Source organism: Erithacus rubecula (genome assembly GCF_903797595.1).
Source record: "Erithacus rubecula genome assembly, chromosome: 1".
Taxonomy (NCBI): Eukaryota; Metazoa; Chordata; class Aves; order Passeriformes; family Muscicapidae; genus Erithacus; species Erithacus rubecula.
Window position 1 is genome coordinate 83,815,747 of NC_136658.1, and position 18,987 is coordinate 83,834,733.

Sequence of the window (18,987 nt, forward strand, 5' to 3'; positions counted from 1 at the left end):
TTTCCTTATAAAGGAACTGTCCTCAGAATTGGCAATATTAAAGCATTTCTCTTATATCAGAGAATCTAACAAAACAAATTAAAAAAAAGATATGAAGATATTGCATTAAGCTACAGAGTTAGATGGTGTATATACTGGTTTGATATTAAAACATGTTTTCCTGACCGAATTGTAGATAAATAAAGAACAAATTTTTATTAATATCATGTCTTAAATTTTGCTGTTAAAACTAGTGGCTTAGTGCCCTTTTTGCAGATTCTGAAGGTAAATGACAACTACAGATACTCAGCTAATTGATTTTGAACTTTAACACTGTACAGAAACAGTAGCCACTGATACACTCGTGGAAAAAACAACTCCTACTTCCTGCTTTAGTTTTACTGGAAAGCAAGAAAGACATGCTTTGCTATAGAGGCACACAGAATGGCGTGCTCTAAAGATTTTACGAGTTTGAGCTTTGGAATACTGTCTTACTCATGAGTGGTGAAGTCATGAGTAAATCACGGGTGAGATTCCATTCTTTCAGGAAATAGAGAAACCTGGTGCTCAGCAGTATCTGATGGAATCAAATCCCAGTGCCTTTAGAAACAGGACTTTGCCAATCACATGTTCAATATTTGCACAACACACCAACACACACATAAATATATTACCAGTTGTATATTTATATATACATATATGAGAGTATATCTATGGGAAATCATATATGCTTATACAATGTGCACTTTTAAGTGCCTCAATTAATAGAATGTATACATCTTAACAGAAATGGCATTGTGTCTATCACATGCTTGAGAGGGGGAAGCATATAGATAATATATATTATTTTATATATTAAATATATAATAAACTATATAACTGTATATCATAGAATATAAAATATCTATATTCTGTATCAGGCATACACATACAAATGAACCTACATACATGCATGTATACAGTGTGTATTTATTGCAGTTTTGGTTCAACCGGGCAGAAATACCAATTCCGTGCAGTAGTTTTGATTCTTTTAACTCTCCAAATTAAGAGTTTTACTTTTAATCAGTGTGAACAGAATTCTGCCTTTCATATATGTGGTAGAAGCACCTTTCTGCGTTAGGAAATTACAAAATACATGTATTCATACAGACATATGCATATGTTAAAATTACTTTAATAATATATATACATATATAAAACATGTATATATATTTAGACGTACATGTATAGATGTACATCTATATAAAGTCCCTAAATTGCTTTCAGACACATGTATTTAGAGACTATATATGTATCCACAGGCGTGTCCGTACAGAGTGTGCTAACGCTTTATCTTGGTTTACATAAACATGTATGTATGTATTTGTATGAGTGCACACGCATCTCTCTTAGAGCAATCTGCAGTTACAGGAACACCCCGGCTCTGCCTACACCTGCGCAGCCCCCCTCATCCCGCAGTGCCGGGGCTCCGGGCGGGCTGGGACCCGGAGCGCAGCAGCAGGTCCGGGGGGCGGCGGGGGCGGGGGCGGCCCCGGGGGCGGCCCGGGGGAGCGGAGCGGAGCGGAGCGGGCAGCGGCGGCGCCGGCCGGGACTCGCCCAGTCCGTCACCGGGAGGAGGCGGGGCGGCGGCGGCAGGTGCCCGGTGCCCGGCGCGGGGATGGTGGCGGCGGGCGGCGCGGGGCTGTAGCAGCGCAGCGGGTCGGCCATGGGCAGCCGCGGCCGCCCCCCGCGCCCCGCCGCGCCCCGGCCGCCGGCGCTGCCCGCGCTGCTGCCCGTGCTGGCGGCGCTGGCGGCCGGCGCGGCGGAGGCGCGGGCCGCCTCGGAAGGGCAGCTGCCCGGCGCCGCGGCGATGGGCACCGGCACCCCGCCGAGCCCCAGCGGCACCGCTTTCGAGGAGACGCGGCTCCACGTCTTCACCCTGGACTACCCGCACGTGCAAATCCCCTTCGAGATCACCCTCTGGATCCTGCTGGCCTCCCTGGCCAAGATCGGTGAGCGGGGCCGTGGGGTGACCCTCCCTCGCTCTCTCCCTCCCTGGCCGCCGCTCCCTGCCCGGGCGGACGGAGGGGGCTGATGCTCCAACGCGGAGCGGGATGCCCGGGCGGGATTTGGCTGGAAGAAGTCGGGGTCCTCTCGGTTAGGAAAGGTGCGGAGGAGAAAACAGACAGGTAAACCCCGGGCTAGGAGGACAGTGAAACCCGGTGTTCACCCGGAGCATGACTGACTTTTTCCTGATCGCTCTGCTGTCATTTGAGCACGGTCTTCTTTTTTTCTTAAAATAACGCCGGGTATAATGACAGTCTCTAAGCAGAACGGCGGATCGATGAAAAGCAAATATTTATGAGGGTAGAGTATGCCTCCTCTTTACTCTGCTTTTCCACCATTCATTTACGTCCCGAGAAAAATATAAAGGACAGCACTCTACGAGTAAAGAAGGCCACCTCTTCCCTCATGTGGAAAACATTTGCATTGCATAGTTTCACTGAGTTTTGTGCAGCTTATCTGTCATGTTTTTAGTTAGCCAAACAGAGAAATGAGTACAGCATAATCATCTAAAGAATGTCAGGTAATGATGTCTGGATAGCTATTTAGAATACAGTAAATCCCTATGAATTATGAACTTTGTATCTTTTTCCTTAGAAGATAATGTAAGGAATAAAGCTCTGGGAACAAAGTAAGTAATTTTACCCACACTACATTTGTTTCACTCAGAACTCTGGCTTTGCAGCACAGGTTATCATAAAAAATATCATCATGCTCATTCTGATAAAACCTTCTTCTCAAAGTTAAAACTTTTAACCTCTGCTGGTGACATTTAAATAGACAGTGTCACAATAGTGATCAGGTTAATTAAGATTCTGAAAAACAAAAATTTGTAGTCACCTCCTGCCATTTCTAACATTGTAACAGTTGGGGGTCTGATCCTTCACCCAAGTAACTTGGACTGCTATCATTGTTTCCTGCAGAAATACTGTGTTGCAGCCATTAAGCAGGCGTGCATCCCCATGCATGTGTCTTAATGCACTAATGCATGCTTATTCTTAAATATGCATTTAGGTGTTTGCAGAATTAGGACTGAGTTCAAATATGATCCCCTCAAATATATCGTGAACTGCTATAATCAGGAAATAGGGAGTTTGGTAGAGAATTCAGCCTGTTAGTTACTGAAATTTTCTCTGGCTTCTGAGTTTAGGTAAGGCAAAAACTCATGAATAAGCTAAAACTATTGAAAAAGTTTCTGGTTTATTAAAGGTTTTTATTAAAAGGGAAGCCATTTGAAGCATGTAAATACACCTACTGACACAATAATATATAACTTCTGTAAAACTATACATTCTGACTATCATGGTATTTGGCTAGTGCATAGGCATCTAGAAAGTTATTAAAAAAAAAAAAAAAAACAAAAAAACAAAGAGTTGCCTGACTGCTTTAATTTTCCAGTCTGATTCTAGTAAGTAAGCAAGCTGTGACACAAGCAAACAGCATGAGTGAAGAAAAACACACATAATTTAAAATCCTTTCAGTTACAGCAGATGAAAGCAAGTGTGGCTAATCTGGGGCATGCTGTTGTCAGTGCGTGTGCGCGGAGCAATGAGGGCCAGAGCCAGGAGTGGCCCTAGGTGTGGCAGTGCTCAGCTTCACCACACCTATCTGCAGGCGCCCTGACTCCAGGACTGGAATTAGGAACATCCAGTTCTTGCTCCTGGAGCTCTGTCTGTGCTTCCTTATCCAATGAGTGCATCAGGTAAACCTTCCCAGGTCAGGCTCCCATCGCTCCTAAGTCACATTCCACATCAGATCTTCGCTGGTTTATGCCTTGTTTTCAATTGAAGGTAGCCCAGATAGGCAGTTTTGAACCACGAAGATACCTAAATGATGCTCTGCCATGTCCTACTGGTTACCAGGAGTGAGCCACGTGTCTCGATTCAAAAGAATGGAGATGGGTTTCCCAGCCCATCTCACTGCCTGTGGCCCTACAAGGGGCCCTCTGAGAGAGGAGGCTCTCTGATGCATTCCTCTCCTCATCATTTCCTGCTGGGCAGCACAGGCATCGTGTCCCTGACATGCCAGGCAGTGTGAAATCCACCTTGAGATGTACTACCCAGGAACTTCAGAGCTTAATCTGGCATCACAAATTCCTTTCTGGGGTTAGGCACTGAATGCTTACACTTGGCACTGCTGAGTATCAAACCTTTATGAACAGATCCCTAAGGTCTTCTCAGCTGTGAGGAGCTCAGAAGATTGGGTCCTGTGTAGTAACAGCTCTCTCACTGTGTGTAAGATCCCAAAATATACTCAACTGCAGCACTTGGATATGAATCTTTTAACAAATATGTTTTCACAGAAGTGTTACCAGAGCTGAAATGTTCCACCATTTGCTAATTTTTGTAGAGAATTTACCTGAAAGGTTTGTCTGATCCTACCTGTGACCATGTCACTGTAAGCTTAGTTTAGAGGGAGCAAGAAAGGCAGCATAAAAATGGAAAGCCTGAGGCTGTCAAGCAGAACTTGAACATTTTGACAAGGTGCATTTTCACAAGGACATTAGGAACATGGTGCTTTTTATTCCAGTATAGTACATGAGCACAATTTGAAATCTAATAAATTGCCTTGAATGGAATTATTTTATGACTACCTCTACTTATTTTTTATTTTGTGTGTTGATACCATAGGTGTGTTACTCACATGCTGATGGACTCCATACTTATATGCTGGAGTCTCTAAGCAGTAAGACTAGTCTTAGTCTTACTTAGTCTTACTTAGTCTTAATCCCCAGTTTTGCTTAATTTTTATTCTATTAAACCTACAAAATATTGTGTAACTGATCCAGATTATCCTCATTTCTGTGTTTAATCACAAAGGGACAATGAGAAGTGTTTCTTCTGGCAGTTGAGCTGATATCCTTCCAACCCACCTCTCCTGAAAGAAAGTTTAAGCTATTCAGAGGTACTCATCTCAGTGGCATTTCCAGCATCAGAAAGCATTGGAATTCACCCCCCACCCTCCAAAAATAAAAACAAGGAAACTTGGATTCTAAGGACTTTTATCTTGAAACATACTGAACTTGACTTTAGATAAGTGTCCTGCTGCTGTTTTTGCCATGATAGATGGAGGAGGCTTACTCAATAAACATCTTCCATGCTGTTGAAGCTGAGTCACTGCATAACCTGAAGCCCAAGGACAGGGTCAGAGGAGAGCAGAGTAACTGTAAAGCCTGAGTCTGAAATTCCTGTCCTGCAGAGGGTCTGCTCCCAGGGTGATCCTGACCCTGTGGCTGTGAATCCATCAGAGCAGGGAATAAGTCCCTCATTGGGCAAGGCATCTGCTACTGACTTGACATGCCCTAGATTCTAAATCTTAGCTCTCTGCCCTCAAATCAGGAGCCATAGCCTGTCCCTAATCAGCCTTGAATACTTTTCATGTAGGTGGGAAGTCTTCCAGGAGTTTTGATGCTGTTTACATGAATAAAAAGCATATTTAACTTAGTGGGAGGCTTTCCATTACCTGTAAGAATGAGGTAGAAGCCCAGATCTCTGGGAGGCTGTGAACTTTACAGGGTGATTTGTAGAAAGAAAAGAAAAAAAAAATCTTAATTTTTAAAATCACAGTAAGCATGCCATTGCCATTGTATTACAACTGGTTGGGATTTTTTTTTGTTTTTGTCAAAAGTTGAATTTACAAAATTTCCTTTCTCTTGGATTTTCATTGCAGAAATTATTTAAAATTAACTTTTGAAGGGTTTTAAACCTTTTGGCAAAACCTACTTACTCAGGGAAAACTTCCTGACCATTGTATTGGAATTGTATTTCTGCCACTGCAGAAACTAAGATAAATAATAAAATGTTTATATGGAAGTGGCTGAAGGGTGAAGAGGCAAGTCTCCAACCGCAAATTCTTGATTTTCCCAGGATCATTACCTTCTTCTGCCAATATAGGACATTGGTTATTCTGGTTTTGAAGAATGGCAATGAATTTGGCAGTCCTTCTAATGAGTCACATAGGCTGTGTTTCTAATTATTTAAAGCACTCTGTGTTCATTCAAAAAGGAAAAAAATTGCAGCTTTTTAGTTTTTTGGCTTTTAAAAATAGCTTTAATAGTTGCAGAATGTGTAAGTAAAAAGTCCATAGATTAAAACAACTTTCCTCTTTCTCCTTCTTAACCATTTGTTTTTCCTAGTTACAAGTTCAGACTTTCTTTTAACTGGAAACAAAATCCATGTTGAAAGCAGAATTAACAAAATAGATGTTACAAGATACATAACCCTGAAACTGGGAAACTGGATGCAAACTGTACCAAGATTGCACTAATTTAACTGTTTCAACTACAGGTGTGATTTTTTACTGAAATAGTTTTACTGAAATAGACGCCCGTTATTACCACACCCAGTGTTTCCGTGCAGCTCTCATTTAAAATAATTTACATGCTTTTTAGTTAGGCAGGGATTGTGGGATCTTGTGGGTGTGGATCAATTTCTATATAATTATGTGGGCCAAATATAGATAAGGAGGAGTCTGGAAAAGATTGGCATCACTGGGACCTGGAATGTGACCTTGGTGCATAAGGTTGATCATTCCATTAGATTGGCCAGAGTAAGTTCCTTCAAAACTTTTCCCATTCATTACCAGAATTATCCTTACAACAGCCAACTTCTATAAGTAATTGGAATCTTTAAATCAAAACTGTATGTCTTTGAGAGTTTTAGAAGGCTAAGTAACATTCAACCAATAAGTCCTCATTCAGAAGCTTTTAAAGTTAATTTCTACAGTATTTTGCACAGATTTTTATGTGAGAATACTGACTCTACTACAATTCATATAATACAGAAGAATGAACATAGTAATAGAGGCTACAACTTATTGTCACTTTGTGGAAAGAAAACGTTGATTCTTATGAAATTACTTTGGAGGCTCCACTAAAAATAATAGTAGTTGTATTTGTAAATGCTTCCTCCTGGTGGTAGGGGAAGTGATCGTGGGTGACTGGGTGGAGGTCACATGTGCTAGTTCCCCTCACTAGATTTGAGACTCTAAAAGTAAAAATGAAATTAAAGTATTCTTTAAACTCCTTTGTGAAGCTGTCCAGAGAGGAAGCAGTGGTTAGTATGAGGTTTTTTCTCTAGAGAAGTGTTTGTATTGTGTTTTTGGAGGATTCCACATTTAAAAAAACCCAGTTTCACAGAGAGAACCCTTGCACACAGTTGCTCCATCTATCCTAGCTGTTAAGTGGAATGTCTAGCTATTAATTTGTATCTCCACCAAATCAATTGAATTAACTGTGCCAGCCAACATATTTGCCTTGACCTATTATGGATGTCCAGTTCAGTCTTTGCCATGAAAATGAAACTGCCCTGCAGTCACTGTTTGTTTAGTATAGAAATGACAATAACAGAATCCAGAATAATTTTATGGATTCTGTGCAAGTAACTGTTTCCCTTTCTTGTGTTTGAATTTCCTTTGAAGGCTTTCATCTCTATCACAAGTTGCCCTCAATAGTGCCTGAAAGCTGTCTCCTTATTCTGGTTGGATTGCTTCTTGGTGGTATTATTTTTGGAGCAGAGGAGAAGTCCCCACCTGTAATGAACAGTGATGTTTTTTTCTTGTATCTGTTACCACCTATTGTACTCGACGCTGGATACTTTATGCCAACTCGTCTGTTCTTTGAGAACTTTGGTACCATATTCTGGTATGCTGTGGTGGGCACACTCTGGAATGCCATCGGCATTGGAATTTCCCTGTATGGAATTTGCCAGATCAGTGCATTTGGTTTGACTGATATCACTTTGCTGCAGAATTTGCTCTTTGGCAGCCTCATTTCAGCTGTGGATCCTGTGGCAGTGCTAGCCGTCTTTGAAAATATCCATGTCAATGAGCAGCTTTATATCCTGGTGTTTGGAGAGTCTTTGCTGAATGATGCTATAACTGTGGTAAGTTACTTGTTAAATGATTAATTGATAAAACTGATGTATGATTGTTTACATGCCACTCCATTGTATCTCTTTGTTTATGGTCATTACAGTTTGCTACTAGAAGGAAGTCAAGGAGTCCTAGTTTGTTTCTCTAATTCTTTAAATTCTAGATTTAGAAACACAGTAGTCTTACTACAAATGGTAGCATATTTACTGTAGGGATTATACTACTGATCACTCTAGCTTCTGTATCTTTGTAATTCTATTACTTCTGTAATCTGAAACTGTAGGTTTTCCTCACCTGCAGAAATGTTGTTGGACAGGAAAGGGAAAGGGCCAGTGTGGGGTGTTGCAGTGTGTTAATGGGGAGAATGGCAAACCATGGAGATGGCACAGGTTAACTGTGCATGTGCTTAACTTTTTGCATGTGCCCATCCACTCAGAACTGCCCTGAAATCACCAATACATGTATCCCAGGCTACAGGTGAGATAAGACAGCCACCTGGAGGTAGTAATTTCTAATCATTAACTAGCTGAACTGGGGTTGTGGTGCTGACCTGAGGACAGCAATCTGCAAATTCCATTATCCCCCCCAGTGTCCCATTTGTACCTGAGGACACTGTCTGGGTCATTACTCCCATTTATCCGTGCCTTGAAGTCATGCTCATTCCAACCATGTCCTAGCATGCTTTCTGTTTTGTGAGGCATAGAAGTACAGTTTTTCGTATACTGGAAGGATGAGAAAGATTCATGAATTGGGTCTGCACTTTCCTGTCTCTGTCCCTGGCTTCTTATTCCAATCCTATTCTATGCAAAACTGTCCTCTTTTCACCTTTTCTTGGGCTTTGCCTTACCTGTTTTTCCCTTTTCATGGATTTCCTGTCACCTGCTTAACACATGTATATATAATAATTTACTCTGAGCCTTGGTATTGATGAATTCTTGTATGTCTATGGCAAAACTATATTATTTTTTGACTTACACTGCATACTTTACCTGACCCTGTTGCTATCCATTTAGCTGAACCACATCTCCTTTCAAAGGCTTGCCTTAAAGACTAGATTTTCTTATTAGCTTGCAGTTGGCTGCCAATGTTAAACTGGTACTTTAAGTCAGTCCTGTACATAAATAAGTGTACATACTGAGTTTCAAAAGGCTTAGCATTTCAGCCATGGCTGGGTCTGTCTCTAGTCACTCTAATGTCCACTTGTGCGATGGATGTCTATTTATACATTTTTTTTCTGGGGAAAAGGATCTGGTTATTTAAAATTTGGTTTTGGTGGATTATTCCACCCAAAAATCACTTTTTTTCCATGACAAAGTCAGCCACCAGGGCAGCATGATTTGCTAGGGAAACTCTGCATCCTGATCACTGGCATATTCATGTGTGCTATTTCCCAAAGGCAAATTTATCTAAACCACCATTTTTATAGGGGCTGGCATGGCAATTTAATGTGTAGCTATCCTGTATTGCCTTCTCTGGAGGTTCCCTTAAGGCCTGTCTCTCCAGATGCCCTAACAGAGGGTAGATGATCTGAGGAGTCTGTAGGGACAGTCCAGTAATGCTCTGGCCTTTCATATATTTATGAAGGAGTGAAAGGAATGTACAGTACCTTTGGACTTACTTCCTATCGCTTAAAGGTAGAACTTGGACAGAGATCAAGTTGTTTCCATGTACACAGAATTGGTCTGCTAATGGTTCCTTGTTATGTTTTTGCACACCTGCAATCATGTGATTATGCCTAAAATGTGACCCAGGCTGTCACAGATTCCTGGGGCTGCCCTTAGGGGACCTTGCCTTCCCTGCCCACAGCAGCTGCTGCTGGAGCAGCCCTTGCCAGGCCACTCAGCCCAGTGCTCTCCCTTCCTCTGCCCCTGTTTTACAGGTTGCTGACAAGGCCAGCAACCAGCAGAGCTCAGAACTTTCAGCTTTCACCTTCTGGAGCCCTGGAGTCCCACCTGCCCTGGCAGGGGTGTTCAGTGAGATGTGGGGATGAAGGAGGAAGAGAGTTGCATGCATGTTGGCCACCCATGGAAGCTGCCTGGTTCCTACAGCCACTGCAATATCAGATAACCAGGGACTACTCAGATAGGCAGTGCAAACCAGAGTGGCTTTATTAAATGTGCTTTTAGTAGAATAGCAGTGTCATCTGTGCTTTCCTTCCAGAGAACATGCTCCCACACTTCATTTGGTATACAAAGAGAGGTGTGTTTTCTTAGGAGTATCCATTCTGCTGCATTTTGCAGGTGGTCTTCTATTAGGTGGCCTAATACTTTTTGTGGTATGTCTGTGCATTTGAATGTTCTTTTTCCCCCACTGGTGGAATTTTGGAACTTGAGTTTGGCAGAGGACAATGTCTGACAATTGGATTCTTGATCAGAGTGGGTGCTTTACCAAAAAAATGAGTCCATAATGAGCAAGGTAATAATAAATTATAAGATCACACCTGAGTGTTAGCAGTTCAAACTCCAGTTCTGGCTTAAAGTCAGAAAGAAGTAGCCAGTGTCATAATAATATTCTTGTGTTAAAAAACATTGCAGCAATACTTTGTACTCTGCATCTGCTGACAACATTATTTTAGAGTGCTTTAAAGTAATTCTAGAATTAATAACCCTGAACTGATGAAAATAAGCAATTAGTGTTTCAGAGATACTCTGAGACAAGATTAAAAAGTCATCAGTGACTAATATTGCTTGGTGTGACCTTCAGTGAGTTCAACTGAAGGCTACTGAGTAAATGAAAATCATGAACTTCAAAACATCTCCCTGTTCTCACACCAAATGCATTAAAAATGTGAACAGATTGGTGGCTGATGCACCTGGAAGTTTAGAGACAGCTCAGTAAAACTGAACTACTGTAGAGTGAAAGGAAAGCAAACCCGATTTTGATCTCATTTGCAACAGTGTAAATAAAAAACAATAGGAATGAGGTTAAAATCCACATTCCATAGTTGTAGCTGCTGCTTTAACCATGGCTGAGGTACAAAGGAGAAAATTGGTTTTTGTCTTTCAAATAATTTATGGCATTAGACTTGAGATTTATGAGGATGTCTCCATGTGGAGCAGCAGGCTCCATTATATTTGCAGGGGAAATACTTTGCTGTGAAGATGGGGTGACATTATGGAAAGGCTTGGATAGATCAAAATTCTCTGCTTCTTTACAAGAACCTTGCAGTTCTCTTACTTTAGAGACTAGCCTTGTATATATCTATATAATTATATTTTAAAATTAAAAAAAAAACTATTAAAACTCCAATTAAGTAAAATAATCACCTTCCCTAATATGTACCAAGAGAGTATTCTGCCAGGTCAAATTCTGTAGGTGTCTTAGAGAAAAACATAACTCTATGGTCATCCCAAGTTTCAAGTGACTCAGGAAAACTTTGCACACAGCATAAGTCAACAGTATTTTTCAGTCTCTGATTAATGTAGTCCTTCTAAAGTGACCAGCAAGGGCACTCCTACTGTCAGTAGGCTTAATTCTGGTATACTTCTCTCCATGCAAATCCATAAGGTCTGCAAATCAAAGCAGGTGGAAAAACTGTGGAGCCTATGACATTGCTTTCCTGTCCTGCACAGTACATAGCAACAAGGAATGGGGAAAAAGGCTGGGAGTCTTCCTCAGAGCAGCAAGGGGTTTGTCCAGATGAAACTTCTTCCAAGTGGATTCATCCTGAGACCATCATTGTTATCAAGGAAATAGTTCATGATCCTGCTCTTATTATATTTGCTGCTTTGTAATGAAAATTACTGGCGACCATTCTAGGTTTGATTTAACCTTCTATTTTCATGCTTGCTCTGGAATATATTTTCTCTTTTCTGTTTCAGTTTTTCTCCTTTCACTTAGCCCAAAGGACCCATCATAAGCCATGTCTTTGCATTAAACTTTTAGTTCTGTAAGACTTACCCAGTTTTGACTAAGAAGGGCTGAACAGCTTGTGTTCCTGTGAGAGAGAACAAGACTGCAAACATGAGAAATCCTTCCACAGCCACCACTCAAACACCTACTTTGTTGGCACAGTGCAAGTACTGATAAAACATTGTTCTCTCAAATAGCATTCCTGATAGAGAAACCTGTTTGTTGTACTAAGAAGTCCAGAGAGAAAGCAGAGATTTAACTCCTGCAAGCTGTCCAAGATGACTGTTCTTCATTGGCTTAGTCTGACCCCACTGTGATAGCAGTAGGTGCCTGTGACTCAAGTTAGCTCTGTACAAGGGGACAGGATGGTCACCCTGGTACTGCAGGGCTGGGAGCATACATGCAGCACCAGGGAATGGTTAAATCTCCAAGTGGATCTGCAGATGGGGAAACCCTTTAAAGTTTCTTTAAGAGTAACTGATTCCATTGGTTTCTGTTTTGAAGAAACTAAAATGCTGGATATTAGAGAAATGTGGAGTTAAATTGTTCTGTTTCCTGTTTAAAACAAAAAGGGTCTCTGGCTAAGAAAATGCAATAATCCCATTGCCCTAGTTTGTTTTGGACGATGGTTATAAATGCTTTGAAAATTAAATGGGGCAAAAATATGGCAACAAGTTTTTTAATGGCAATGAAGTCCAAATCTCTAGAAATACCCAATATTTTGAAAAGTATTTAAACTTTTGGATTCCTACTGGCCAGTAATTTTGAGAAAGAGCACTGGCCTAGTGAATGCCATGTTTATTTTACTCCTTGAGCAGGTCACTGTCCATCCCCAGCTGCCTCTACATCCCCTCCTACCCCAGCAGTTTAGATGAATCTGTAGTCTAGTTCCGTATATTCTATCTCTCAGTGTCATGTAGATCAAACAGATTTGAACAAACCTGACTTTTCACTGGTTATGAAACAGTTTGTTGGGTTTTTTTTTCTCCTTTTGTTTTATTTCTTTTAATCTGGGGGAAACCTGAAATGGACATCTGTGGAGAAATTAGGAGCTGTGCAAATAAATGATTTGAAAGAAGTATTGGATAGATTTGTGCTCATGGCCCCTAGAGCAGCCCAGGTTAAGAAATCTGTCCCATTTGCAAAAACAGAAGTAATTATATTTATCTGTCTTTGTATGTCTCCCTGGTATATATATGGATGACAAATAATATGCCAGACATGAATAACAGCATATCTAAAAAGCAAATTCAAGGTAGATAGAGAAATTCAAAGTTCAACATTTAAGCTGAGGAACATAATGACATGAAGGGAAATGAAGAATAGTTCAAAAAGATAATGTGCTTTCTTTTTCCTCATAGGTCCTGTACAATTTGTTCAAGTCTTTCTGCCAGATGCGCACAATTAAGGTTATTGACATATTCGCTGGGATTGCTAACTTCTTTATAGTGGGGATCGGTGGAGTGTTGATTGGAATCCTTTTGGGATTTGTAGCAGCCTTTACCACCCGTTTCACCCATAAAATCCGAGTGATTGAGCCACTCTTTGTCTTCCTGTACAGTTACTTGTCATACATAACAGCTGAAATGTTTCATCTCTCGGGCATCATGGCGTAAGTACCCCAAACTTCAGTAATCATAGCATCCAAGTAAGAATGCCAGAGGAAATTGGAGAGAGGATCAGATTTTGCAAACCTTGCCCATGTGGCTTTGTTCCACAGTGCATGGCAGAGTTGCTGGCTTGAGGATTTCCGGCCTCTTCCCTCCTGCTTCCACCCCATTCTCTCAGCTTGCCACCGCACCAGCTGTGTCACTAAAACTGCTCATGGCATCACATCATAAGCCATATCTTTGAAATGTTCCAAGTTAAAAATATTCACTTGTATTTTCAGTGGCTTATTTTTAACCCAGGTCACTTTGGTGACCTGTGTCCTAATGTGACCCTTCAACTAGTCATAAGGGCATGGGTAAGGAGTGGTCCACAGGGATGTAGGGGCAACGGTGGCAGGGAGGGAGTGGCAGTGGCAGCAGGGAACTCCATCAGCTGCCTTCACTTTCCATGCCAATATATTGTGAAACTGTGATTAACAGTTAGTCATGTGAGCAGCCAATAAGCACCATTCAATGAAGGCAATGTCCATATTATTAAGGCAAGTTTCTGGATTACAGGCACAATAAGGATTGGATGAATGTAAAAATTGCAGTCCAATGGTAATATAATCCTGTAGTTTAGCATCTTGATATGTGTGCCTGGGTGTTACAATGTTCTCTGTATACATTATTATGTATAAAATAATATTTTTCTTCCCACTTCCAACAGATAGAAATATTTTCACTTCTGGCTTTCCACTCCTTGTCTTCAGTAAAAAAAGAACACAGCCTCTCTCTTCACTCTGTTTATACTGTAACAATTTCAACATTAAAAAGAGCCTTTATGACATTTGATATAATTAAATGTTTTGCTTTGGTTCCAAGTAATATTTTTAAAGTCAACTTTCTTTAATGACTTTTTTATTGTTCTAGTGGCAAATATGAGTCATTCAGGCATGAGGACCAGAGCTTTTTGTGTAAGCTCAGATGTTACTTCTGACTGTCACTAATACTCAATAATACCTCACTTGATTATTATCTTTTAGGCAAATGAGGATAGGTTTAATATCACAGTCATGCCAGTGTAAGGTTTTCTAGGGCTGGGAAGAAATTTACAAGGAAACCTATGACTGATGATTTCAGTAGTATAAAAATAGGAATATGCCATGAAACAGCTGGGGTTGGAACTTTAATGTAAGTAAAGAGCTAAAGATTGCATGGGTTTCTTTCTCTGATATGAGCCTAAATAAAGCAGCATATGCATCCACTTTGACCGAGTTCATAAATGTGCCATCTCTTTTCATAGCTTCTATTCATAGCATTTGTGTGGTTTCTAGTTTCCTCCACCTCCTAAGCCAAATGTCCTTGACATCCTATGATCAAATACTTAAAGGGTTTCTAAACCAAAAACGTGTGGCTAAACTGTACATGGAAAAAGTTGTGGCAGTGTTTATGAAAATCCTGATTTGGACCTGCTGCATCCAGGACACAATGGAAAGGGCATGGTGGGTCTGCTGGTGGGCCAGTGGACCCACCACATGCCAGTGCCTGCCACCAGCACACCAGTGCTTCCCACAGCACTAAAAACCTACTCATTTTCCTTTGTGCACCGGCTCCTGAATGGGCTCAGAGCAGGAGAGGAAACAAAAAGTATTTTTGCCCTCAAACAGCATGATAGCATATGAGTTATCTTTAAAAAGTTCTGTCTGTTACTGTCTCTGAGCATACTTTACAATAGCTGACAGAGCTGTGTACAGCAGTAAGATCCCAGCTGAGACAGAAGAGTCTCTGCTGCTGTGTGGGGTCTCAGCTGCTATAAGCCATAAACCTTGTCCCCTCAGCAGTGCTGCTGGCAGCCTTGGAGCTCCTGCAATCTCTGCATCCTCTTGGAGTAAATCTACCCTGTTCTTGTCACATTTCTTTGGCCTTTGAACTACAGAAAGTAATTTTCTCTGTGTCACAGTTCAAAAACACACCAGTGTGGAGTTCCCTGTTGTTTTCTGCAGCAACTGACTCATGTAAAGATTGCTTTTTGGGTCTGATTTAAAAGTCAGCCCTCCTTTGAGCAGGTAGTTGGAGCAAATGACCTTGGAATGTCCCTTACAACCGAGATTGTTTATTTATTATTTGTTTCTGTGGCCATTTGCAGTTCAGCCTATGAGGAATAATTGCCTGGTCTCCCCTTTTAAATCCATATCCACATGAGTCTGTTAAACTACTGATTCCCACTCCTTTCATAACCAGGTTAATAGAGGGACTTGGTGAGACCTTGTGGTTACATGCTGTACCATACTTCAGGGGAAGGACATGAGCAGCAATGTACAGTGTTACCAAATAAATAAGATACTTACAGAGATTGCCTCATTGCAAGTAGGAATTTACTGGCAGAGGAATAGAAGAGAATGAAAGGCACTTGTCCCTCTTCTGATAAGTTTGTGTACTCATTCTAAGGACAAATGATTCTTAAAATGTCTGTGTATAACCCCTGCACCACGTTTCTTGGCTGAAATAGAGAAGGGACTGAACCATGTCCCTGGGAGCTGCAGTGAGAAAATCCTCTTCAGAAGGAGGGCAAAGAGTTCCTACAGTAACTAGAACTGGGCATGAATGAGGATTACAGATTTAAAGCATACAGATGTGAATCTGAACTTTATTTGCTTGCTATAATTTCTAATTATAATGCTGCATTTTCTGCTTACTAATTTCTCATAAAGGGAGTGAAGCAGCAGAACTGCAGAACTTCTAATACAGGTTTCTTTTTGCCTTTTTCTTTTTTTTTTTTTTTTTTTTCAACAATGAATTAGCAGGCTGAAAGGAGCAAACATTGAAACTACTGTAAATTTAGTAGGTCAAGGAAACTTGAGGATTGAGCCCAGTGGCCTAGTTTATTGCAGTCCTGACAGAAACGTACTGTTTATACAGTGAGACTTTTATTCTTCAGAAGTACAGAATGTTGCAGGTTAATTGCAATGAGGTGGTTTTCCCTTCCCCTTCTTGACCAAGGCAACTACTCAGGTCACAGAATTGGAAGCCAGAATTAATGTATGTGGATAAGAAATGTAAAATAAAACACACTTGAGATTTGACTTTGATTATTTTGATGGTAAAAATTTAATTGTGTGAATAACTTATTATTATAATGTACATAAAATCTTGCATAAAGATATTGATTGTATATTAAATTCTAACATTATATTCCCACACAATTTTCAAATGAAGACTTCAACATTTCATTCTAATGCAAACAAATACTCTAAAGAGATACCTGATTCAAAGGGAGCAGTGATTATCTGTGGAATATTACTTATCTGAAGAGTAACAAATCATGTGCAGCTCTATTATAGCATTGGACCAACTCCTCAGTCGCTTGACACTAATTGAATGAATGCAAAATGTGACTGAAAATAAGAGAGTTGTCCCTTTAAATTCTAGTGCTTAAGCATGGTAGGTGTTTTAAGTTACAGCTTGCAAGGATTCTGATTAATCTGGTGGCAGATTCTTATCAGACATCTATTTACAGTGTCTCCATTACCTCAGGTTCCAAAAACAAACCATGTCCAGAGCATGATTCCCTGCTCCCCTTGCTGCAGGGCTTTCCTAAATTTCTAGAATTATGAAAATTATTTATTTTAAGGAGGTAATAAATAGTACTACATGTTTCATTGTGCCTCTGATGCAGACCTGACAGCCCTAATGCTTCAGGGCACTAAGCTGCTGCTTTGGGACTCAGACTGTGGAGCTAGAAATGGCAGTTTTCCAGCCCAGCCACTGCCTTCTTGCTCTTTAGCATTTGCTGTCCCTGCACTTGCCAGCTCCCCTGAGTGTGCCAGGCTGCACAGACTTGTTACTCTTGTGCAGATGAGCAGTTTACACCCAGGAGAGCTGTCACAACCCATGGCACAGCCTGAGATCTTTGTAGGTGTGTCAGTGCAGTGAAGAGTGGCTGGTTTGCCACTGAGTATGAGACTTTTGGAGGGTCAAAGTGTCAAGTAGATTTGAGATTTGTGCATGTACTTTTGTGGTTGAACACCAGAACAGTGTGCAGACTGAGGAACCTGGGAGTGTTTGACACAGCTTCTGGGCTAGAGGGCATGTCCTGGCCAAGTGGCTGCTGCATGTCAGGACAAAATCCATGTGTGTGTCAGGTCCAGTACCACTTTCTTGCTCAGGCACATAATGTGGGATCTGTCCTAAGTCCCCAGTCTGGGCAACTGAAAGATCAGAACAGGGAAGAAAGCTGTGAAAAGCATCATCAGTCTGTCAGTATTGGCAAAAAATTCAGGACCTGTTATCCTAACCTAGTGCTCAAACTAGAAATGTTAACTCAACTGCTGAGTGTTCCAGGGAGAAATCTTTCATGCTTATGAAATATACATTATATCTTCCACAGTGTAACCAGGATGAGCTCTGCTCCCAGGCAGCATGATGCTACCTGAAGACCACATAGAATCTTTCTGGCCAGGACCGTGGTGAAATCAGCTGACAGGAGAGAGCTGACAATTATATCAGTACTAAATATAGATGGGGGTCTGGGATAGTCTTAGTGAGAACCTTTTGTCCTTCTTAGGCTTGGAGTTTGCTTAGGGTTGGAACTAGTCTTTGCACGTCAATGGACATTTTATTTTGTGCTGACTAGATCCTTTTCCATCACCAAGTACAGGAGGACAAAAAAGCAGAGTGAGTGCAGGTTAGGTCCACTTTTCTGTCTGTATTTGTAAGCCCCTATCTGTCCCATCAGACTGCATCTGTCCCCATATCTCATCCTCTTCCCTGGGTTTTGTTCACTCTGATGTACATTCAGGGCCTCTTCTCCTTGCAAAAGGACAACAAAGCACACTGTGTCCTCTCCCAGTGTTCACATGTCCTCCCAGGCATGTCCCTCTCAAGTATTGGTGCTCAGCCACTTTGGGGATGTAGATGTGGCTCCATGTAAGAGAACTAAATTTCTGAACAAATATAACTTTAATTAATTAAAAGAAATGTGTTCAGAGTCTGCCAGTGACTACAACCTGAGCTGCTGCTATGGACTCCCTCTTGCCAAATGCAAAGACATTTCACTGTATGAAGGTCCTGCTGCTTCTGGGATTCCTCCTGCTTTGCAAAAAATTTTTAAAATCCCTTATTTAGAAGAAAGAACACAAGCATGTGTCTTCATAATGTCAGTGAGGCTTTTCTGAGCTCTGCCCCAGTCTGCCTTTCCATTTACATTCACGTTCAGAGATTTTTGGTTCAGAGTGGTTCAGAGATAGGGCTCTTGGCTTAGAGGCAGGACATACTTAGCAGAAGTTTCTGCAGTGAAATCTCCACAAAACTTGGGAGATTTCAAGAAAAATTTTCAGAGATGCCAGCAAACCTCTCCCATGAGAGAGAGAAGTGTAGAGATTTTAGCATGAAGAAATATCCCGTGTTAGCAAATAATTATATCTGAAAACCTGGTGTAACTGGAATAAATAACCATAGACAAGTTGTAAATACATCTCTCTTTCTTAGTTTAGATTTAGTGTGTATGGTTTGACTGAGAACCCACACATGGATGTGTATAATGTTTTTAACTGGGGAAATCAGAGCAGATGCTGTTGCTCTAGACAGCTGAACCAGGAATGACATCTGTTTGACAATGTATCTTGCCTTAGTTGTCCTCCCTGACAATTAT

At 41.1% G+C, this 18,987-nt stretch overlaps 1 protein-coding gene across 1 annotated transcript in view; it reads left to right on the forward strand.

Moving 5' to 3' along the window:
* The first annotated feature begins 1,524 nt into the window (after positions 1-1,524).
* SLC9A2 (solute carrier family 9 member A2) overlaps positions 1,525-18,987 on the forward strand; it is a 32,004-nt gene continuing 14,541 nt past the window's right edge. The window contains exons 1-3 of the mRNA XM_079314698.1: positions 1,525-1,970; positions 7,441-7,904; positions 13,107-13,357. Coding sequence (XP_079170824.1) covers positions 1,685-1,970; positions 7,441-7,904; positions 13,107-13,357 — 1,001 coding nt within the window. The 5' untranslated portion in view covers positions 1,525-1,684. The remainder of the gene's footprint in view (positions 1,971-7,440; positions 7,905-13,106; positions 13,358-18,987) is intronic.